At 40.2% G+C, this 24,055-nt stretch overlaps 2 protein-coding genes across 4 annotated transcripts in view; one reads left to right on the top strand and one right to left on the bottom strand.

Annotated features, from left to right (window-relative positions):
• SELENOI (selenoprotein I) overlaps positions 1-12,289 on the top strand; it is a 44,020-nt gene extending 31,731 nt beyond the window's left edge. The window contains exons 6-10 of the mRNA XM_026708734.2: positions 1,243-1,351; positions 4,165-4,213; positions 4,473-4,653; positions 6,316-6,498; positions 8,220-12,289. Coding sequence (XP_026564519.1) covers positions 1,243-1,351; positions 4,165-4,213; positions 4,473-4,653; positions 6,316-6,498; positions 8,220-8,348 — 651 coding nt within the window. The 3' untranslated portion in view covers positions 8,349-12,289. The remainder of the gene's footprint in view (positions 1-1,242; positions 1,352-4,164; positions 4,214-4,472; positions 4,654-6,315; positions 6,499-8,219) is intronic.
• Positions 11,033-21,942, bottom strand: LOC113441629 (sterile alpha motif domain-containing protein 12-like). 3 transcript variants are annotated; one of them, XM_026708737.2, is made up of 4 exons: positions 21,670-21,842; positions 19,113-19,251; positions 15,246-15,522; positions 11,033-13,848 (listed from the first exon to the last, which is right to left on the bottom strand). In XM_026708737.2, the coding sequence occupies exons 2-4, from the start codon at positions 19,200-19,202 to the stop codon at positions 13,844-13,846; spliced, it is 372 nt and encodes a 123-aa protein (XP_026564522.1). In that variant the 5' UTR covers positions 19,203-19,251; positions 21,670-21,842; the 3' UTR covers positions 11,033-13,843. The 3 variants fall into 3 exon arrangements, with proteins under 3 accessions (XP_026564522.1, XP_087785413.1, XP_087785410.1); XM_087929287.1 differs by lacking the exon at positions 21,670-21,842 and adding an exon at positions 21,858-21,942 and having other exon boundaries at positions 12,273-13,848; XM_087929284.1 differs by having other exon boundaries at positions 12,273-13,848; positions 21,783-21,873.
• Between the last annotated feature and the right edge of the window lie 2,113 nt (positions 21,943-24,055).

The raw sequence follows: 24,055 nt of genomic DNA, 5'->3' as shown, positions 1-24,055 counted from the left end.
GAAATAGAGAATATGGGATTAAATGCTTCTGCCTGTCTTCCTTTCTGTGTGTGATTTCAGGATTCAGCCATATTGGTCTTTGTGTATGTGTCTTTCATGATATTAAACTTTATACACTCATGCTGTTAGCCTATAGAATTTGTTCCCATATTTATTTATTTTTTAAAAGTATATAGGGGCAGTCCAACTCCCCTAAAATTTAGACATAAAATTTACTGGTCTCCGGATATCTACAGCACACCATCCTCCTGTAAAATGCAAATGATGAGAAAGAACTACAAGGATCATCTGGTCCAACTCTCTCTCTGCAGTCTACAGCAAAACCATCCTTGATAGATGGCTCTCCTGAGTCGTCTTTAAAACTCATAGCCTTTATAGGCAGACTACTGCCTTATAGAGATCTTACTGTCTGGACAATTTTCTCCTATTCAAATGAAGTCTAGGTAGCTATAATTTAAACTTCTGCTTTAAATTTCTATGGGAAAGGAATACATACCCGAACACTGATACTATGTTGGGGGCAGCCTTGTCTTTTCTCCAGATTGAGTACCCCAAGTTCCTTCAGCATGTCCTCAAAGCTTTCTGATATATTGATGCTCTCTGATTGTTCATATCCCCCATGCAAAAAGCAATAGCACTTATATACCACTTCACAGTGCTTTACAGCCCTCTTTAAGCAGTTTACAGAGTCAGCATATTGCCCCCCAACAATCTGGGTCCTCATTTTACAGACCTCAGAAGGATGAAAAGCTGAATCAGCCTTGAGCCGGTGAGACTCGAATTGCCAAACTGCAGGCAGCCGGCAGGCAGCAGAAGTAGCCTGCAGTACTGCAGGACTATTTCATAGGAGTGCCTTGATCCTACCCTCGAGATATAATTTGCATTCAGCAGCTTAAAAACATTGGGGTATTTTCTGGGCCAGCTTCCTATTTTGGAGACCTTCCAAATGTCAGCTTCCAGCATTCTCAGTAAAATAGGCAAAATACTTGTAGGATACTCAGTTTGGGAGAGGCTGCCTTGGTTTATAGCTCCTTCCCTTTTAGCAATGGTAAGAAAAGTTAGCTCTCCGCTAATTATTAACACTTGGACATGCAGTTGCAGCAGGCACAGGGTAAGAAGAAAAAACTCTTGGGATATTTCCACCAACAACATGATTTTTTTTTATCTCTAGACAGTTTTGTCAATTGGAAATGCTGGATAGATGATTATTATAAAGATCTGTAATTCTGTCTTCTTTTCTAGACCATTTCAGTGGTATACATCGTGACATCCATCATAGGAGTGGAGGCCTGGTACAACCCTTTCCTGTTTCATTTTTTATATAAAGACCTGTTCGTTGCAATGATTATTGGTAAGAAGGTGCTTGTAGAAATCTGTATCTTTTGAACTGCGTTGTACCAAAACCTAGCATGTCGATCAAGAAAACATTTGATATTTATGCTGAATTTTCTTACAGGATGGGGATGGGAAGAGGTCACACTGAAAAGTTGTTTGTTCCAGAATATTTCATAGCTGGCACTTCTGTTGTATATAACAAGATAATTAAGTGCATGTAAAAGTAAAGCATTAGAATTGATCATGAAATATCAAAGTGGAAGATAGTTTCTGACTTTTAGGATCAACTATCAAAAGCGAAGAAATGAGCATTCAAGAAATGTGCTGCAGACTAGCACTTGGTAGAGCAGCCATGAAGGCCTTGCAAAAGATATACCTACAGAAGATAAGGATTTTGGAAACAATGGTATTTCTTATGATACTCCATGAAAATGAAAGTTGGACTCTGAAAAATAGGATAAGAAGGCATTGAGACTTTTGAACTTAGTGTTGGAGAAGGCTCCTGAGAATATTTTGAGAAAATAAACCAGTGAATCATTAAACAAATTAACCCAGAGTTCTCACTCAGGGCACCAATGACCAGGCTTAAATTATCTAGCTTCAAACAGATAAATGGAGAGACCCAAGTTCTCTGGAGAAGGTTCTAAAGCTAGGAAGGGTGAAAGGAAAGAGAAGTCAGATAACATCATTGTAGTCAGATATATGTGTCTATATGGTTTTATTTCTTTTATTGTTGTAAGCTGCCCAAAATTGCCTCGGTGAAATGGGCAGCAAATAAAATAAAATAAATAAATAAATAAATAAGAGGATGATCGGCAATAAGGTGAATATATTCAGTCACAGAGGCTATGAATGCACTTTTGGAAGATCAAATTAGACACAGATTATCATGGAGAAAACCTACCCATATTGGTCACTAGGAATCAACACTGACTTGTTGGAACAAAAAAAGTTGTCTAAACACTGACTTAGGGCGACGTATTTGGAGAATGAATGTGGATAAATTGGAATAAGTATGGCATATTCACCACATTCTTAAGAATATATTCTCTGAACCAACATATATCTAAACCAAGGAATTTCCTTGGTTTTATTGACAACTCAATAATTCAGGAAATTCTGAGGCAAGAGAGGAATACAGTTTTTCTTTCAAGTTTGGGTCTCCACTATTTTTTTTTCCATTTTCTTCTGGGCACCAGAAAACATACATTAAAGCTTGCCACAAATCTGTAACCTAATCCAGCATATTCCTAGTATAACCTTGGAGCCCTTTTCTGGCAGATGTAGCCAAATCACATCATATATTATAGAGCACAAAGTACACAGAACTTTAGTTAATTACTTTCTATCTAGGGGCTACTTGGTGATTCACCTTTATCTCAAAGGTAGTTGTGCTTTTCTAAAAACTTTCACAATACCCCCTGCCTTGGATTTGAAGTTACAGAATTGCAGTTTAAATTTTGCCCCACGCTTCCATCACAATCTCCCTAACTCCATCATGGTAAATTACCATGTTACCTCTAAGGTACTTTAATTCCTTTAACATCAGCAAAAATATAGATCTGTTTCAATATATTTCACATACGTCAAAACAATGTGATCTACTTGTCTCTGCAGATACATGACATGTCAACGTGGTCTACATGCCTTTTGGAAAAATATCTTTGGGACAATAATCTGCATTAACCAGGAATCTACTTTAATTCTAAAGAAATGAATAAATATCAGAACTATAGAGATTAATTTTCTTGGCAACAATACAGAAGTGGTTTCTACTTCCTTGTTCTAGAATCCAGATCTATAGGTTTGATATCATGGTTGTGGCCCATTTTAAGTAGTAACCATGCATAACTTCGGGTTAGCTTCTTAAGGCAAGTCAAATAGCCCCAGATACTGCTGCCTCTAAAGATATGAAAATAGATGAAAGCATAGGAAAAATAGTAAAAATATTAAGCTAAGTGGATGAAAATCATTTTCTTGCAATTTTCTCAGCAATTTACAATCAGATACAGATTTCTCCTTGTGTATTATAAAGATAATCCTAATAGCTACTCCTTCTTGCATTGAGTATTTATACTTCTTTGCTAATTACATGACCTAATATAAACCAAATATAAGGGTGAACAGACACATGCATTATTTATTAATCAGACACCCTTTTAAAAATATTATAGCCATGTGGGGGCCACTGGATGGAGTTTTGTTGTGATGTCTCCATGGTGGGGGCAGGTTTGGCCTTTCCCCTTTTTGAGATTGGGGGAGGTAAGCATTAAGACTATTGGATGTTTATTACATCTATTTTATTGCTGTTCCCATTCAAAATCTAAAAATTAGGTATTGTGGATCAGTATGAATTGAATATCTTTAATGCAGTTTTGGAGCTATTGGGGGAGGGGATGGAATGACTTACAGGCTCCAAGTTGTGCTAATTCCTCGCCTGGAATGATAGCTGCTTTTGAAAACTAGCAAATAATCATGTTAATGAGTTTGTAAATATTAGGCCTGAGTACATTAATCGTTGATGCAAATGTAAATTATGACTCAATGTTCCATTTTTTTAATTTTCTCAATTAGCAGGGAGCATATAAAATTATTTGTGAAACCTGTTTTTTTTTTTTTTTTTGCCCAGTTCAAACATTTCATGGGATATAAGATTTTCTTGATTATGATTTAACAGTGTAAATAAATGCTGCTTTGACGTATAACAGTATGCATGGCTCCCAAAAGAGAAAATAATCAGGATAGATTTGGTTGGGACTCCTGCTCTTATCTGAAGGAGAAAGACAGGTTTGTTGGAAAAGTAAATTGGTTCTTTCTTTTCCTTTTTAGGTTGTGCGTTTACTGTGACCATTCCCATGAGTTTGAGCAATTACTACAAGTAAGTGTTTTGCGCTGTCAAGGGTAGCGTCTGCACATTGCAGAGGTAGAGTTGAAAAAGCAAAGTGTATCGGGCAAACATCCGCTCTCCCTTTGCTTTTCAAGTTCAGATGGGGACATGGAGATAACCATCCACTCCATTTCTGGCTGCAATGCCAGGCTCCCAAATTCCATTGAAATGTTGATTCTCCTCTCTCCAAATGACCTTGCTTTGGCCCATTCATTCACCAAGCCCTTGTTTGCTACCTTCTGTCCTTCAGAGCCTATGCCAAAGGCACCCTCAAGCACCACTCCTTCTATGAAGCCATGCTGCCTTTCCTCTCGCCAGTCCTCCTTTTCATTTTGTGCACCACTTGGATCTTCCAGTCACCAACAGATATCCTGGAGACCCATCCACGCATCTTCTATTTCATGGTTGGGACAGCCTTCGCAAATATCTCTGTAAGTTTCATCCTTTCTGCTTCAAAGTCGGGCTTCCAAAGGCTCAAGAGGTCAGGAAGAAGAAAGTTGCTTTGATTGTTAGTCCATTTGTCTGAGCCAAACCAGGAATCCTTTTAGTCTCAGTCTTCTTCCACCTCTCATGCACAAACACACACACACACACACCTCCCACAATTTCTACAGTAGGTGACATGACTGCCTGCACTACCGGTGGTTACAGTACAATACCACTTAACAAGAAAAAAACTAAAGAGGAAGCAGGGGACTGAACAAGCAATAGCATTTAGACTTATATACCGCTTCATAATGCTTTACAGCCCTCTCTAAGCGGTTTACAGAGTCAGCGTATTGCCTCCAACAGTTTGGGCTCTCATTTTACCCACCTCAAAAGGATGGAAGGATGAGTCAACCTGGTGAGATTCAAAATGCCAAATTTCAGGCAGCCAGCAGTCAGCAGAAGTAGCCCGCAGTTCTACGTTCTAACCACTGCGCCACCACAGCTCTAGGTAGAAATAACCATAATGGGTGGGCAGTTTCCATTTATCTGAGAGACATATATTGTTTACTAAAAGACAGTTGAGGTGGTTCTGCAGAATTAGGCAGAGCCAAGACCAGGTTTTTGGATAGGGATTGAATTGGTGCCTTAAAAATTAAAAAATATCTAAATATTTGCTGCCTCCCAGTCTGGAGGCTTCTAAAGGAATGCTAAGAGGCCATATGTAAGCCTTGAAATGTACTTCTTGCAGACTGATCTAAAAGGATAATGCCCAGAAGACCTCAGCAGGTTCTGTTTTTTATCAGGGTAGGGATTATAAAGATTAATGGATTTACAATGCAGGAAAGGAGATTCTGGTCAAATACTATTAAAAACTGCTTTTAACAGTTAACTACTCTTATCAGCAAGAGTGATGGAATCCATTATTTAAAAAGCCAGTGGAAAGTGTTGAAGCACAGTCTAGCTCAGAATTTTTCAAACCAGGCAACTTTTAAGGTATGTGGCCTTCAACTCCCCAATTTCCTCTTAGATAGCCATCAGTGGAGGCAGAGCATCAGTAGAGGAGGAGGCAGGAGTTTGTATGTGAGAGTCTAAAAATGGCCTCTTCCAGATGCCTGATTCTCTTACGTTCCAGATCAGTGTTTCTCAACCTTAGCAACTTTAAGATATGTGGACTTCAACTCCTAGAATTCCTCCAGCCAGCATGCTGGGGAAGATAAAGGGCATGGAAGAAAGCCAGAACCAAACAATATAAAACCCAGGGTAATTGGAAGTCCCTTTAGCAAGTTAGAGATATTGTTGTGTGCAAAGAGAGCTCATTTCATGTTAGAAGGAATCAGGATATTTGCAACTCCATATATTTAGATAGTCATCAAAATGGTGGACAATGCTAAATGGAATTAGGCAAAGTCTTCAATCAAGACTGTGTAAATATTCTCAACATCCTTTACATTCACCGAATGATTTACTACTGGAGCAATGGATTACTCTTAAGAGGGTCACAGCTGTTGGATCGACTGAAATAGCTAGCCCTGTTTCCTGCCCTTCAAGGGCTTTCAGACTGTAATTCTCAGAATCCTCAACTAGCCTAGATTGAGAGAAAAACCAAACTCAGATTTCCTTCTTCTCCCACTAACTTCCTTTTGGTGTTTTGCCCTTTCTTCCAGTGTCAATTGATCGTCAGTCAGATGAGCAGCACTCGATGTCAGCCGTTGAACTGGCTGCTTCTTCCACTTGCGCTTGTTATCCTTATAGTGATGTCAGACGTGCTACCAGAACAGGAAACGAATCTCCTCTATTTAATCACCATTTTCATCACGTTGGCACACATTCATTATGGAGTCAATGTGGTAAGCCATTCCACAGGGTTTGGGACTCCCTGCATTGTCCATTTCAGCATTGCTCTACTTTCCATGCATGGCAACAGGTGATAGAGATAACTTTGGAAAACCTACCAATTGTTGACTTATCTTTCCCACTGGGGTCCCTTCAGTTGTCTCCTTGGTTGATCTGTAGGCAATCCTGTACAGGCAGTCCTCAACTTATGACAACAGTTGAACCCAAAGTTTCTATTGCTAATCAAGAGAGTTAAGTGCATTATGACCTCTCTTTATTGCCACAGTTGTTAAGTGAATCACTGCAGTTGTTAAGTTAATAACACAGTTGTTAAATGAATCTGACTTCCCAATGGACTTTGCTTATCAGAAGGTCACAGAAGGTGTGGTCATGAACACATGACCTTGGGGACACTACAACTGTCATAAATACATGACTGGTTGCCAAGCATCCAAATTTTGACTGTTTGACAAAGGGGATGCCGCAACAGTCGTAAGTGTGTAACTTCAAACAGTCACTAAACAAATAGTTGTAAGTCGAGAACTACCTGTACTTTTCACAACTTTGAAATGTTGTGTATCCACCACCTGATCTGTTTTTTGCTATAGAGAATGGGGTTGGTGTAAGCCAATATTGGTAACTGACTAAATATATTAAAAGTTTCCTAAAAGGTAAAAGCAAAATCTGTTTTTCAAGTAACAGATTTGTGACCAGAGCTTGGATAGGAGTTCCCATTGAGCAACACAAGTTGAATGAAGACAAGATTTTCATTCATTCCTGAAAAGAAAAGCCAGCCTTTCAAGTATTTTATATGTAATAGTGCTGAACTTCCAGGCTAATAGGCTACAGTTTAACTGATCGGCCAGAAGTTCATTACCATTGGACTGATGCTGGCTGTGAAAATCTGCATGGATATATTTTTTGTATTGTATCTCTTGTAATATAATAGTTGGACCAAAGCAATCTCAAACTGCTGGGTGATTCTGAGGGTTTTGAATTCGTACTGAGAGACTTGGTTAGGAAACTAACCATGTGGGTCCACATGCTAAGGTTTGGGCCCTTTCTTAGACACCAAAGGGAATGAGAGATGTGATGCTTCGGGGATTGGCAGGGAATCCAAAACTTTCAATTAGTAGTTAAAAACAAGAACAATAGGAGCTTGATATGTTGTCCTTGCTTAAAGATCAAAGCTCTCGCCACGTTGAACATCCCACTGCAACACATCCTTCAGACCTGTTAATGGGAGGATCACCTGTTTACTTAGAATATCCTTCCCAGTTCTAGTTTGCCTTGAAATAATGCCAATAGAAAATGGATTACCTGGAGGATTGCTAGACTGACATAAAGCCATGTACATATGCATACATCCAAATTAGACTATGTATTTTCCATTATTACCTTTATTGTCAAAGTACAACATGTGTACAATGAGATTGGCTGCTAATTCTCTGCGTCATATAATATATGTGGGTGTATGCATACTTTTTATTTATTTTTATGTATTTATTTAGTTATGTTTATGTAGTATATATTGGAGGGGGTGACTCTTTGAGAGCTGTATGCAGCAAAATTTTATTTTAATCTATGCAGATTACTGTACATTCAAAGTGCCCATAAAGTTATTCCAAGTTATGCTCCAGACAAAGAATGTGAATGCACAGAGGGGGAAAAAAAGCTGCATTCCCAGCCTTGTTTTCAGGTTTATCTTCATTTTCTCCCTTCTCTTTCCATTTAGGTGAGGCAGCTTAGTAAACACTTCAACATCCAAACCTTTTCTTTACAAAAGCCCAGCTCTGATTGACTAGGCATGGAAAAGGGATCATCAGAGGAAAACGTCAGCCTGCGGTCTTCAGAGGCACTGTAAATTTGGTAGCCTGTGTAAATATACTTCAACCATCACCATGGAACTAGATTTAACCTGCTTTGGATGGTTTGGGGGCAAAGAACATATAGGACCCAGAAACCAGAGAGGGCTGTTGTTCATGTCTCCTCCCTTGCTGCTTCATGCCACCTTCCAGAAAAATGCAGACAGTAAAACTACATGATCCGGAGAGGACCTCATGGAATCTTCAGAGAAAGATCATCAGGCACAAAGGCATGGGTGGTGGCTGTAGAACTGTAAGATTGCCATAGAACTGTCATCATGGCTATGCTGACTGAGAACGAGGGGCCCAGAAAACTACCCTTGGGAACTGAAGTACATTATTACTAACTGTTCCACATCCTAAAATCAGAGATCCAGTTATACAAGAGGGGCTTTTTTAATAAAAAAAGAAAGAAAGAAAAGAAACAATTGACTTCTTCAAAAGAGCTTGGAGGTCACAACTTCATTAAGCCAAGACATGTTTTCCCAAATGCCCTTTTTTTATCCTTCTCCCTCCAAAATTGTGGCTCATGCCTTGCAAAGAGAGAGTTGGGGCCACAGCAAATGCTGTAATTTCAAGCATTGGGGAGGACTGAGTAACAGACATTCTTTTCTTCATGTTTATCATAGGATTAAGTTGAGAGTGTGATAAACAACATTACCATCTTATGGGTTAAAGTAGGCTTGCATTAGAATAGTTCATTAGATGTGGTGCATACTCTTTCCATGTGACACTGCTTTTCTTGGGTACAATTAATTGAAAACAAGAAATGCAAGTGATCTGAACCCCATGTTCGGTTTTAGAAATGGTTCATTTCTGTTTGGGAATCTGTTGAACAATTGAGTGATGGTGAAGACCCAGCACTGATTTTTTCTCTTCTGTTTGTACTTTATTTGAGGAAGATATTTTTGTTTGTTTGTTTGTATATGTGTGCTTAAATGAAGAGTGCAGCCTAAACCCATTTTTCTTAGAAAGGTTGCACCCGGAAAAAAGCGAGCACAGAATTTTTTTTTTCATATGTAATTAATTAATGGCAGAGGCAACTTTATGAATGGTTTGAAAAGGAGGTCTACTTGTTTCATTTTATTTTTGTGGATAACACATTCCATTCGGTAGAAAACATTGAGTTGTGAAATTATTATTTATCTTTTACTTTGTAAACACAAAGCATTATGTCGAAAAACAAAATGTATGCAGTGTTAAATCCTAGAATTAATTCTTGCTTTCATTCCTACCCCTTCTTTTCTGTAAATAGTTTTATTTTTCTGATTCTCAAGTCTTACCCCAAATGCTATGTCTGGTACGGCGTTGAATGAGAAAAGCCCCTACTCATTATAAGCAGGAAAAAGAAATGGATGGCAAACAATTCTGATTTTTGTTTTGTTTACTTAATATTCCATTGCTGTGAAGCAAAACTTGAAATGGGGGTAGGGAGACTTTTATTCGTATCAGAGCACTGCACATGGAGTAAAATTTGGATGTGAAGAAGAATTTAGCTTTCTTGAATATTTGATGTTGCAATAGTTAGAATAAAATAAATCAGTTGTCAATCATAAGTGACAGTAAGAAACAGGACATGTAGTTATAGTCTCTTGGAACCATTTTCTATTTTTAAGAAGGTGGTCAGTTCAGAGAAGGGATCTGCCTTTACAGTTAAGTAATGAATCATTGTAGGAACATTTGGTCTTCGGTCTCTTTCTTTGGGATAATAGTGTTTGTCTTGGAAAAAAAGAGTTGTCAGATCAATGGTATAGTTTTGCACAGGCTACTGTGGCATAAGAATCCTTTAGACAGAAGGTAATGGCTATCCACAGAAGCCAATATTCTTGGGAAGCAGGGTTCCTTATATATATGCAGGCTTAATGTAAGCTAGTAAATGATCCCATTAGATTCTGCCTAGAAGCATGCATATTATATGGGAACATCTATACTTGTGATGATCAAGAATGATGCCACTGCAGCTTCCGGCTAACATTTGCTTTTGCGTGAGCTTGCTGGCATGTTATGGTATATGAGGCAGATTTGCATTGCCTGTCTGTCTTTACTGGAAAAAATGTGATTCTTCTTTCCTGCCTATCAGGGCTTCTCAGTAAGGAATTTGGTGCCTTAAATGACTCTCCTCAAGTTGAGGAAAAAGCCAGCTGTCTTAAAAAAAAGCATTCTTTAAGTGTTGTCCAAGTTAAAGGAGTAGCACCTTTAAACAGGAAAACAGGTTTGTAGATTTTTCTTTATTATTGATTTAAAACTGATTTTAAGTTTGGTGAGAGTCAAATGCACCATTGATGGGGTTAAAACACCGTTTGGGTTCATCTCTAAAAATAAAGGTACTGAGTATTGAAGTGGTGGACATTTTGTCACTTCAAGAGGTGGGTGTAACCACTGGCTTCAAGTTCTCCTTGAACCTAACCTCATCTTGCTTCCTAGATTACCTCAGTGAATGGAACGTGGCATAGAATGTGATGGGGGCAGTTGTAACTAGTTCTTCAGTAACATACCATTTCCCTTGTATCCTTTTTTGCCCTTTCAAATAACGGTTCCATTTTATGTTCCGAAAACAGATGATTGTTCTGCCTTGATTGACTGTTGTCTAGGCATCTGTGCTTTGGCCCTTGAAGCAAACCTCAGAGATAATTCCTGGCCAAAGGATGATTCCTGGCCAAAGCAACTCTAGGGCCTGATGCCACATTACTCTTTTTCAGTCCCTCCACAGTCCAGCAAGATTCAGCTTCTGTTAGCAAAGCTTAATCCAAAGTGGATTGTATAGAGAAGCATATATTGTAAGATAACACTGGGCTGGGCCCAGAAAACATTTGTATAGCCCTCATATATTAGAATACAGCAGTTCAGAACTAGGTATGAACAGCAAAAAACCTGTGGAATCTAACTAGCTAGAACCCTGATGAACTGGGGTTTGTGTAACTCCAATAAAAATTATGCATTGGGGCTATGTTCATTTTGACTTACAATAGTAAATCATTCAAGGGTTTAAATCTTACATAGATTGTTGACTGTTTTCTTCTGTGATTTCAGGAAAGAGTATGTTGGCTAAAAATATTTCATGAAGTCTGGCGTCTACCCACAGATTCAATGAAGAATTGAGGCCAGAGTGTTCCCCATCTCACCCCTCCCAGTGCCATTTTTGTTTGAAATGTAATCCTAAAATGTAAAGCTTAATAGTAATGGTATTCCAGATCTCCCCAATCAATATCCATTGAATTTGTTTCTCAATTTAAAAGAGAAAGAGAGAATAGGTAGGAATCCATTCTCCACATTTAAGTTGACTCTGGAATATAAGCAAGATAAGTGCCCTTTTCAGAGTAGGTTCTGTCTGGAAGCAAGAATAAACATAAATATTGGACCAATTAATTTTCCTTGCTTTTTGATTAACTCTGTGACCTTGGTGTTTTCAAAAAGCCATTGGCTGTCAAGTAAAATATGAACTCATTAGTTATTTGTAATGTACCATACATGGGGAGAGGGGCAGAACTTGGAAGAGATAGCTTTACTTTCTCCTGCTTTTTTCTCCAGAAGGGGAAAATAATAACTGGGTCTCTTGGGAAGAGGGTGTGTGCCTTGGTCTTCTTACCCTTCTTGGGCAAGGGTATTCTTTGACTTATATTCTTTGAAGCAGATTCTGGGCAGCACAAGCTGGGTCAAAGCAAAACTGACTGTACAGATTACTATTGTTGTTAGTGGAAAAAATGCTTTCAATAAGAAACTATATAATGTCATTGTGGGTTGCTCCTCAGACTGTCACCCTTCATCGAGATTCGTGTCTGTTTAAATGTATTGTGGGAGGATGACAGTGTGGCAATGGATTTGAATTCTGATCCATTAAATGCTATTATTACTGATAAATATTTATTGTATTTAAAAACTTCCAAAGCCTATTATGACATAAAAACTTCAATAAATTTTTTCCAAGCTTTTTAATATCTCATCTCTTGGGTGCTTGTTTCATTCCAGAAATGAAAGCAGTGGAGGGCTGTCATTTTTCAAATCCTGAGTTGCGTCTGTTAAAAACAAATGCTAGGCACAAGATGGTCATAACAAAAGTGTTTCTGGGTCAGGACGGATGTAACTTACAGATCTAAGAAGTACAATTCTCAATGCTGTCTCTTTTGTGTTGACATTAAATGGTCATGATTTTATTTACAAAATGTTGGCCTTCAAAACAAAAATCTTATCTGCCAATCAATATTTGTTCTTGGAATATTCTAGAAATAAAATAACACATATCAAGACTTCTGGTTGCTCTTCCGTTGTGGTCGGAGAGGAATCCATGATTGTGCGCGGTTTTGCTCCGAGCTCACTTGTTGGAAGGTCCCAGTCGAGACCGGAACCACCCTGGAGGGGTGGTGAAGAAAGGGAGAATCGCTTGGAGGTTCCCTGACAAGATAAACCCCCTCCGAAGACAAGTTGCAGCGGTGGTCAAAATGGCCACCATAAAGACAGGAAGCAGTCCGGGAAATTAAGACTCCGCTGGAGAGGTGAAGTTGCGAGCGGAGAAATACCAGGCAAAGTACATGGATATTAAGGTACTCCAGAATTAAGAAACACATCAATATAACAAATAGCAAAAGTATTAAAATGTGTGGAAGTTCAAAAAATGCTGATACAATACTTTTTCTCCTAATTGGGAAGCTACAGGTTCTTTCTAAAGGTTGCCAGGAAGAGGTGGAAGAGAGGGGTTTGGCTTTCAGGAGGCAATGAACAGAAAGGAATTTCCCGGCATCATAGACTCGTGTGATTGAAAAGACCTTTCAGTCTTTGAGGTCTTTTAGTCCAACCCTCTATTCAAGGAAGGAATCTTTATACCATCCCAAACAGATGGTATTTGGAGCAGAGGATTTGAACTTGGAGCAGGGAAAAACAATGCCTAACCCTGGCAATGATATAAATATTTGTCTGAAAAGAGACAAGGGTTAAATATGACACAAGTACAAATGCTGTGGTTGTTGACTCTAGAGCATTACTGTGGTTTAATAAATAGGAAGCCTGTCTCTCTGCAGATGTTTTGGACTTCCAGTTCCATCAGGCCTAGACATGGAACAATCTCAAGGCATTGGGGAGTTGCCCAAAATATCTAGCAGGCACCAGGTTGTCTGTCTCTGATATTAGATGATGTGAATAGGTTTGTTCTTAAGATGACCAGGAAACCTTGAATACTCTCCGAAGAATTTGATTCTGCAGTTCATTGCTGCAGAATAGCCCAGTGTGGAAATTTCATTTTCAACAGCTCTCAACGGGTCTTTCCATTTGGGGTAATAATAACAGAAAGGCCTCCTTTTCCATGTCCATACTTTCCTGCAAAAGAACTTGCACTGGACATGAAGAATGGAGTCCCAGTCTCAAACGGCTGAATTTTCGTTCCCCGATTCATGAACCCACAATCAACTGGAGGCGCAGCTGACACCAATAACCAATTTTAGAGGATGCTTCAAAATGGCTGCTTTCCATACAGTTGTGTTTTTTACCTGCTGGATTTCCTGGGTTATTCTGTGTGAAAGGAGAGTGGCAGAAATGATCAGTTACGGACACCAATGACAGACAGTGGCAACAACTACAAACAATATCATAACCGTACATCTGAACACATGCTGTTGCATATGTTGATGTAATAAAGCAGACGATGCTGAAATGGGAATCAGGTTATCCTTGGTTTGACTCTTAACATAGACTCATGCAATGCAATTAAAATTTTAGTTAACAAAATGTCTCTGTTGCCTCCAAATAAATCATGTGACGGCCTGGCTCATACAACATATTAAGACAATAGAGCATTTGTGAAGTAGTTGAATTAAGTAATACAAGGTTTGCTTTGTCAGCTGATGAAAAGGTTGCTGATAAACAGCATGAAAAAAAAATGAGTTCTTGACTATACGGACCTCATCCTCACTGCAAAACACATTTCTCCAATTCCATTGCTATTCTTGGTAGATTATTTAGTGCAGGGGTCCCCAAACTTGGCAACTTTAAGACTTGTGGACTTCAACTCCCAGAATTCTCCAGCCAGCTGGCTGGAGAATTCTGGGAGTTGAAGTCCACAAGTCTTAAAGTTGCCAAGTTTGGAGACCTGATTTAGTGTTTTCAAGATGAAGATAAAGATTTAATTCAGTTGTAGAATCTCCGTTTTGCATGAAGGAAGTCCCCGGTTGTATCTTTAATCTTTCCAAGTAGAGCAGGGGAAGACTTTAGTTGGGAACCTGCTGCCAGTTAATATATAGAGAATGCAGGTAGTTCTCGGCTTATGACCACAATTGAGCCCAATATTTCTGGTGTTAGGTGAGAATTTATTGAGTTTTGCCCCATTTTATGACATTTCTTACCACTGTTGTTAAGTGAACCACTGTAATCAATAAGTTAGCAATCTGGTTGTTAAGTGAATCTGGCTTCCCTACTGACTTTGCTTGTCAGAAGGTTGCAAAAGTTGATCGCATGACCCAAGGAGGCTGCAACGGTCATAAGTATGAACCAGTTGCTAAGCATCTGAATTTTGATCAAATGATCATGGGAATGCTGCAAAGTTTGTAACTGTAAAAAACAGTCATGTCACTTTTTTCAGTGCCATTGTAACTCTGAATGGTCATTAAATGAACTGTGGCAAATCAAGGACTATCTGTATGCTGCTAGGTGGCCAGATTAGCAACTTCACAGACCAGTTGAGACCGCCAAAGGTGTTCGTGTATTCTTGGGCTGTTGATTGTGATCCTGACACAGGCATTTAAAAATGAAGCACCCATGCAAGAAGAATGGGCAGGTGTGCATGCTCTATAGAGAGATTACAATCACATCCTGCCTTCCATCCCCTTTTCTCCCCAAATTCTGATTCCACCCGATGCCAATACAGCAGATTCCTCTTGTGAAGATAGTGTTAAGCAGATGCCATCACTCACCATCTGAAATGTCCAGCAAATCTTCCATTTCTTGCTGAATGCGCAGGAGGAGAATCTCTTGCAATAGCTCCTCCCGCAGGCTCTTTGGTGCTATGCCCATGCGCTCCAGGGTTTCCTCAGAGAGGCGCAAGAGAGCCTTGCCAGAGATGGCATGGCTATTGGCTGCCTCCAGCAGTGGGCTGCCTGGGGTTCCCAAGGTTTTTCCTCTGAGCCAGGCACACACTTCGGCTGCTGTCCACTGTGCCACTGGCCGCCTTGCTTCCTCTTCCTTTGAACCCTGTAAGGAGCCAAGCTCATCTTTTAATTGATTTCTTGTACTTTTTGTGCACCACATCAACTCTCAACAGTATACACTGAGTGCTCGACTTACAACCAAAGTTACAACAGCACTGAAAATAGTGACTTACAACTGGTCCTTGCTCTTAAAACCGTCGCAGCATCCTCACAGTCATGCAATCAAAAGCCAGACACTAGGCAAGCGGCATTTATGAACGGCAGTTGCAGTCCTGGGGTCCTTTGATGGCCATTTGCAACCTCAGCTGCCTTCTGGCAAGCAAAATCATCAGTTTGATATGACCATGTGTTCCTCTTAACAATAGCAATGAGCCATTTAGCAGCCAAGGGAAAAAAGGTCATAAAATTGAGAGTGATTCACTTAACACCCGATTTGCTCAGCAACAGAAATTCTGGCTCCAATTGTCCTAAGCTGAGGACTGTTTGTAATGAAATGAAGTTTTGCCTTTTGAATCTCTCTCATTCCTTTTTTAATTCTGTGCCAATAACAGAAGTACATGAATAAAGCTACACTGGTTTAACAAACAGGATATTTTTTTCTATTTATTCAGTACATTTGCAAACTGGACTTCAGTGGAAGGTTCTCAGGGCAATATATGCTTAAGGACAAAAACAAATAACAGAAAAAGCATCCCACTCTCCCACACAATAAACAGGCAATATTCTACAGTGGAACCACAATGTTCTTCCAAAGAAGGAGCTTACAGTACATCTTAATGTCAAGTTATATAGACCACCAGAAGACAGGTATAACATGATTCCTGGAATATTAAGTAGCAAGATGTTATTTTATGGCACAGGTGTCAAACTTGCAGCGTCACCTTGTCGTCACCTGAGTTATCACGACGTTTTCCCCCTTCACGGAGCTGGGGTGGGCGTAGCCTGTGCGTGACACATCTGCCCATGGACCACCAGTTTGACACCCCCGTTCTATGGAATACCCTTTTAGAATCCTCTATTCTAAATGTTTAAGGGATGATGCAGGTATCTTCAACTGAGGACCATTCATTTAATGTTCAAAGTTTAGAAAAAAGTGATTTGACCTATCCTAAGTTTAGCTAATTTTATTATGTTGAAGGAACACAGGGTAAGAGTTAAATTAATCCTATAAAATGAGAGATTAAGCAAATAAATGTTTTGACTTGGCACTAGTTGTATAGAAATATTTTAAACTGAAGTATCATCAACTAAGAACCCCAGGAATGTTTTTTTCTGCCAAATTCTATACTAACGGAAACTTCCAGATCGTTCTGAAGAATAATATCAATAATCCCTCCTGGAAATTACAAGAATATAGTAACTGTGATTAGGTTGCTTCTGCAACCTAATGCCACTCAGAATCAATTTTTGTGAGATGGGCAGCCTTAAAATATGAGAAATAAATACATAAATAATTGACAGATGTCATTAAGATGTCTGAAAATGTTGGTTCAGCAAACATTCTCAAACTGAATACTCCCCTTTGGGGAGAATAGCAATCCAGAATTGGTTGAACGATCATATCTTGATCCAAGTAATTACCTACTTACTGGAGCACTCAACCACTTAGAAGTAATAGGGAGTGGGGGAGCAGGGAGTAGATGGCACTCCAAATTCAAATTTCCCGTCCCTACTGCTACTTTCTAAAATGAATTCTTCGGATTAAGAGAGGAAAACTTTATTGCTCTAGACTCCAATCTCCTAAACTAGTTTGGCTAGTTACCAAGGTTGATAGTATCAAAGCTGTTACCAGGAAATCAAAGGAATTTCTTGCTATCTTTAAACCAAAGTCCTCTATCAGGTTGATTGATCAAGGTTGTTCTCATGCCATAACCCATTGCAAAACAAAGCTTGCAATCAATCTAAACTTATTTAATACTGCCTAGTGTTCAACCATTATTGCCTTCCATCAGTTTTGCTCAAAAAAATGACAAATTTGTGACCAAGCCATTGTTAAGAAATCTACAGTAGATTCAGCAGATTTCACAGTAGTGTATAATCAATCAAAACCTGGACAATAAAGAATACAATCAATATAATGTAAAGGCTAAACTAACAAAAGTGTCAAGCCTGAAATTGACATAAGTGCAGCCATTTTAGTTAGTCTTGGTATATATTCTTTTTCTTGCTTTCTCTGTGGCAATCATGGGGGGAAGGGTTTCGGGCTTGCCACATTCCTAGGGTGGGAGGAGTGGAGATAAAGAGAGTTGTTTTGGCTAGGTGATCTTTCTTCCCGTGGGAAATGAGCTGTCCATGCTTAAGGTGTCCCTTAAGGTGGAGATTTATGACATCAAGCAACACTGAATTATTTCTGCTGGAGAATGTGACTTTGGGGGGTTGTTTCTAACTTGTATTATTGTGGGATAATTCTGGATTGTGTCAGATCCGGAATTACCATGGACTTTGCAAATTTCATGCTTTCCTAAATAAAATAAATCTTTTTTTAAGATGGACTTTGTTCTTTTCTTTTTAAATGGATTTCATCACTTGGAAACCCTAACAAAAAGGCTCTGGCCAACACCAGCATATGCCATTCAGTTGTAATATTTCCATAGGTTTTCTTTCTGCCCCTTGAGGGAGAATGGAGTTACAAAAAAGATTATTTATCATCAACTACTAGAAATTACTGAAGAGCTTAGAAGGAATCCATGGTTTAGTAACACAGCCTCTGTTCTGTGCATAGAGTGGACCAGATTCAATAAGTGTCATTTTCAGTCAGAGATATTCAGTTGAGAAAGAGGATGGAGAGGATCCTCTTCCAAGAGGCCCTGCACTACAATGCCAGGTAGTTTAGTTTTGCCTGACACAAAGCGGCCTCTTTTCTATTATTGATCTGAAGGCACCTCCATTAGAGGGCTTATTCTGATTAAGAGCTTCTGCGGCACTTTGGATTCATTCTCCAAATGGTGCCTCAGAACATCCAGGTTTGTTGCAAGACTTGCTATGTTCACACTCCTGCAGGCTTAAAAACATTTTTGGGAAACTGACTGCAAAGCACTGTACAGAGCTGTACTATACACAATTTAAGACGGTCTAAGAACTGGGTTAATGGATAAGCGCATTTTGGCAAGAATAAATATAATGTAAATGGTTTGCCATTGCTTTGCTCTAGAACAGGGGTGTCAGACTCAATTTCATTGAGGGCCGCATCCGGGTTGTGTTTGACCTTGGGGGCAGGAGATAGAGCCAGGGGGCGGGGCCAGCTTGATGTCACTCATGTCAAGGAACACCTGTGATGGCCTGAGCGCTCTGCTAGTGAAAACGGGCTCCCGAGCTCCGTTTTCGGCCACAACAGCCCCCTGCAGCCCTCTGCCAGTGAAAATGGAGGAGTCTGGGAGGGATGTGCATGGCCCTCCCAAGCTCCGTTTTCACTGACAGAGGCACCATAGGCCGGTCCGTCACTGTTTCCAGGCAGTCCCATGGGCCAGATCTAAGCACCCCGTGGGCCTTGAGTTTGACACCCCTGCTCTAGAACATAAAAATTACAGAATCTGCATAAGGATGAAACATTTATTGCAGATTGCTGGAGCCAGAGGAAGGAAAGGAGGAAGAGTCCAAAGTGCTTAGTTACTCTTCAGGAAGGAGATGGCTCACCTTCTCTAAGCCCGCAGACTGTGCCTGTGATTTCTCCATGCCGTTAAAGTCTCCCAATCCCTTCTTAGCATTGCTCTCCATCGGGATCATGAGCTGAAGCAGGCAAGCACAAAAGGCTGTGAAGCAGTTGAACAATATACTATTGACAAAGCAGAAAAATCATTTTAAAGAAAGGATCCTGGAATCCTCTGATATATATTACAAGTAGTTTTGGGTTTGACTCATTGTGTGAAAGGCTGCCAGCTGATGATAAAGGCTTGTCATCAGCAGAGCTCAAAAGTCACTCTTCTTTCCAAAAACTGGAATCTCATAACCAACCCTCCCTTCTGTAAAGCAAGAGCAACAATCCAACATAACATATTAACATTAAAATGGGAGAGGTTTAGGGCCAGGTTCTGCAGGGTTAAAACCTTATCCTGTTTTACTTCTTGTTCAGCAAGGGCTACGTTTCTCCCTGCCCTTTTGCATGTTTTACCTCATGTCATGTAAGGTAACATAAGGCCCTGGAGGGCCTTGGCACAGGTCCATTCTGTGCACTAGTTGCACCCTTTCCTCAATAAGGAGACCCTTCAGAACAATCACTCATGCTCTGGTCACCTCATAACTGGATTGTTGCAATGTGTTGTACATGAAGCTGTCCTTGAAGACTATCCAGAAACTTGAAATGCAACGGGAACAGGCAGTAACAGGTACCTCTCGGAGTGCGCATATGTTACCACTACTACGTAAGCTGCATTGGCTGTCAGTCGGCATCTGAGAGCCAGTTAAAGTGCTGATTATTATCTATAAAGCTTGGTATGGCATAGGGCAGGGATATCTGGGAGGCTGCTTATTTCCAATAGCTTTTGCTCACTCAGCATCTTCCAATAAAGTGGAAGTTTCCCTCTATTAAACAGCATCTTCTCGTGGGACCAAGGAAGCACACCTTCTCTGTTGTGGCCCCCAATCTCTGGGACAGCATCCCCTCCGGAGATGAAAATAGCACCCTCGCTCCTAGACCTCTGGAAAGCTTTGAAAACCCGTTTTTTGATCTCAAGCCTACGATTGATGTTTACGATTTGTTTAAGATGCCAATTTTTGTTTGTCTTTATACTGTTCATTAGATAATTTTAGTTTGGGCTGTCTCTGAAATTCAACATTTTTTATTTTTTTTAATGTTTTTCCTCATTTTGTACACTGCCAGAGTACACTGGAACTGGGCAGACAATAAACTGAAATAAATAAATAACATAATTCACACTAGATTTCTGTCTTGTATTTAGAAAAATCTTAGCCATTTTGAAAAACGTCATTTTGGATATTATTATTATTTTATTAGGAAGTCATTGTGTAGCTTAGTGGAAAAGGCTACCCAATGAAAAATATGCCCACTGGGCTCAAAGGAAACCGAATCCTCACCACCTAAAAGGAACCTTTTTATATAACATTCACCTTTCTTCAATATCTTGCCTCATTGCTTTGGCAACATCTTGCAAAAGCTTACCTAAGAAACTCTTTCAGCCGGACTACCTTATAAGAAATGTGCACTGAAGGCATAGTAACAGATATAATTATGAGAATCTGTGGCTACTTGCTTGCACACAGCCTGGGCTGACTGGCTGCTCGATTGCATTCAAAGTGTGAGATTTAGAGAGATGGAAGCAAAATGACACAACAGAAAACTTTAGGAATCTCACCATCTGTCAGACGTTCTGTACAAAGTCCTCCTCCCTCATACACACATACACACACATGAAAGAAAAGATGGGGTGGCCACGATATCGAACCTATTCCCCCAATCTAGTCCTTCTTGATAACCAGGCCACAAGCGCCAACATTCCCCAGCTAGCCTACTGATAACATAGACTCTATTTTATTCTGGGAGTTGAGATCCATACATTTTAAGCAATGTTTTTCAAACTTGGCCACTTTAAGACGTATGGATTTCAACTCCCAAAATTATTCTGCCTCCTTTCAAGTCCAATTTGTATATTTGTAACAAACACGATTAAGCACTGCAAGACTTGGATGATCTTCTTCCAAAGGAAATAACAAAGTGAAGGCCAGAGAAAGAAGTAAGCCCTGGCTAAATATTGCACTTCTGAAATGTCACTGCTTGTTTTGTTTTAGTTTTGTTCTCTTTTGTTTTGATAGCCGGCCATGCTTATTTACCCTTTAGCAATAAATATATTGCATTGTGATATCGTCCACTGCTAAAACATCCCACTTAGAGAACGTCAATCCTCATGAGATGAAACAACCATGCCCAAAGTTATTGTGGAGGATTTGGGATAAATATTTATGAGAATCAGTCTGTACCAGAAGTACCTGCCACTCCAGGTTGATGCCTGAATCCCTTCAAGGCCTTCCATGCATCAATATCCCCAAATTGCACTGCTGACCCTATTTCCAAAATTCAGTTTTGTGGCAGAAAGCAAACACCTTAAACATGACAGTTACAAATTCACTTTCAGACTGTGGACAAACGGTGAGAACACAATTTCAAGCCCTCCCTCTGTAGTTCAGAGTTGATAAGGAGCATAAGCACCTGCATGTTCAAGGAGAGATATGCGCTTACCAATGCTGTAGAAGTGGAATTAAATATTCCTAGGATTACTGATGTTGTGGACCCATGCCAGGTATTGAATCTTGTCCTCTGGGAAGATCTAGAATGGCCTTTAAGATACTCACAGTCTTTGTCCCTCAGTTTCAGCCTGGCTCAGTGGTGGAGTTGTTCCTCGCCTTTGTGCTAATCTCCAAACATACCTCGAGATTTTGTCAGCTCCTTCCCCTCCCCTTCCCCAGTCTCCTCCTTTTCTGATTTCAAATCCAGGCAGAAGAGTCCTTGTCTTTCCTGACTTGCAGCCACACAACTAAACAGGCACATTCATGTTCAGGTGTGTGTAGGAGCCATCTGGAAAAAATCCCTCCTCTTTGCCTTACGAATCTAATCTGAAGCACCCTCTTTTCACTCATGCGCAACCTGGCATGCATACACCCATCCGTGTTTGCTTTAACTTCAAGGCAATTTATGACTTGACTGAGCCTGCTTCCTCTTTCACGCCAAGCGTGGTTCATATCTATGTGGATCTTATTTGCAAAGCACACTACTAATCCATAAGTACTTATGCCTTGGAGATACCCAAACTCAGACCATAGATTTTCTCTATATGGGTATATATATCTCCAAACCATAATGCTGTGTGATGTCTCGACTTGCCCTGGGGTGAATCAATGGTTCACGTTCTGCTTTGGGATTGGTATATCCATGTCATTATGAAACAAGATCTGAAGGGAAAGAATGAATCTCAATCTTCTTCCCTCCCCACTCCATCCCCTGGGGGAATGAGGAAGGAGGCGCAGCTGAACCTCTTGTACGCAACCCAAGCATGTTAACACCATCTGTCCCACTCAGCAGATTTGCAGGGAAAGAAAGAGAATAGACAAACCTCATTAAGCCTTATTTTATCCCCTTCTGCTGAAGTAGCTTTTCAGATTTACTCCCATGATTGAGCTTTTTAGGTTGCTTGGTACAAAACCAGTCAATTCCATTGGCGCAAGCATTCTAGAGCAGGGGTGTCAAATTCAATTTCATTGAGGGGTTATGTTTGATCTTGGGGGGATGGGTTGGGCGTGGCTGGGGTGAGCTTGACATCACTATTGTCAGGGGTGCCTCTGGTGGCCCGAGTGCTCTTCCAGCGAAAATGGGCTCCCAAGCTCAGTTTTGGCTGCAATGGTCTCCTGCAACCCTCTGCCAGTGAAAATGGAACTTGGGTGGGCTGCACACAGCCATCCTGAGCTTCATCTTCTATGGCAGAGGCACTGCAGGCCAGTCCTTCACTGTTTACAGGGTGGCCCCATGAGCCACATCTAAGCACCCTGCGGCCCAGATCCAACCTGCATGTGGTGTCCAGACAGTTTATAGTTAATGGGAAGTGGGATAGTTAGTTAGGAATTGGGAGCTGTCCCCTTAAGGGTAAATGTAGTTAAGGTATCCTGGGAAATGTAGTCCATGTCATGTGGCCACATCTGTAATCCTGATTGGTCACTGAATTGACCCTTGGTGGGTTGGGGGAGGTTTCTTCACTCTTGCTTGAACACAAGCAGCATGCTGGCGCCTCACCCTTTGCTCTATCGTTATCGCAATGAGAAATTACCATCTTTTTACTATTCTGCTTCTTAATATAAGGCAGACAGAGTTAACTCCATAAAGCATCCATACAAAGTCTTTTTATTGGTTCATTAGGCATCCTCAAATAGCTCACAGTTATGACAAGATTCTTCTCAATGTCCAATTCTCTGCATAGCTGCATTTCATGGTGTAAAAGGATGGTAATCTTTATCCCTTTCATCCCATATCGTAGGAGCAGGGGTAGAGCACGAGGCTGGGTTCAGGCAAGAGTGAAGAAACCTTCCCCAACCCACCAAGGGTCAATTCAGTGACCAATCAGGATTACAGATGTGGCCACATGATATAGACTATATTTCCCAGGATACCTTAACTACATTTACCACGATGCATTCCCTTAAGGGGACAGCTCCCAATTCCTAACTAACTATCCCATTTCCCATTAACTATAAACTGTCTGGACAGCACACCACAGGCCTTGAGTTTGACACCCCTACTCTAGAGGGAATCAAATTTGGCTGAACAGCAGTTTACAAGTGGTCCGATTTGTTTATTTACTGTTCAAAGTTACAAAGGCACTGAAAAAAAAGGGATTTTGTGACATTTGCACTGTTCCAGGATCATGTGTCCACCATCTGTAACTTTTCCAACCAGCTTCTGACAAGCAAAGTCAATGGGGGAAGCCAGATTTGCTGAATGAACAAAAATTCACTTAACAACTGCAGCAAGAAAGGTCATAAAATAGGGTGAAACTTATTTAACAACTGTCTTGCTTAGCAACAAAAATTTTGACCTCAATTGTGATCGTAAGTCTGGAACTACCTTTATTTGATAG

The sequence above is a fragment of the Pseudonaja textilis genome, chromosome 1, assembly GCF_049901715.1.
Source record: "Pseudonaja textilis isolate UNSWEBS1 chromosome 1, rPseTex1.2, whole genome shotgun sequence".
Taxonomy (NCBI): Eukaryota; Metazoa; Chordata; class Lepidosauria; order Squamata; family Elapidae; genus Pseudonaja; species Pseudonaja textilis.
This window is presented reverse-complemented; position numbering and strand designations above follow the sequence as displayed.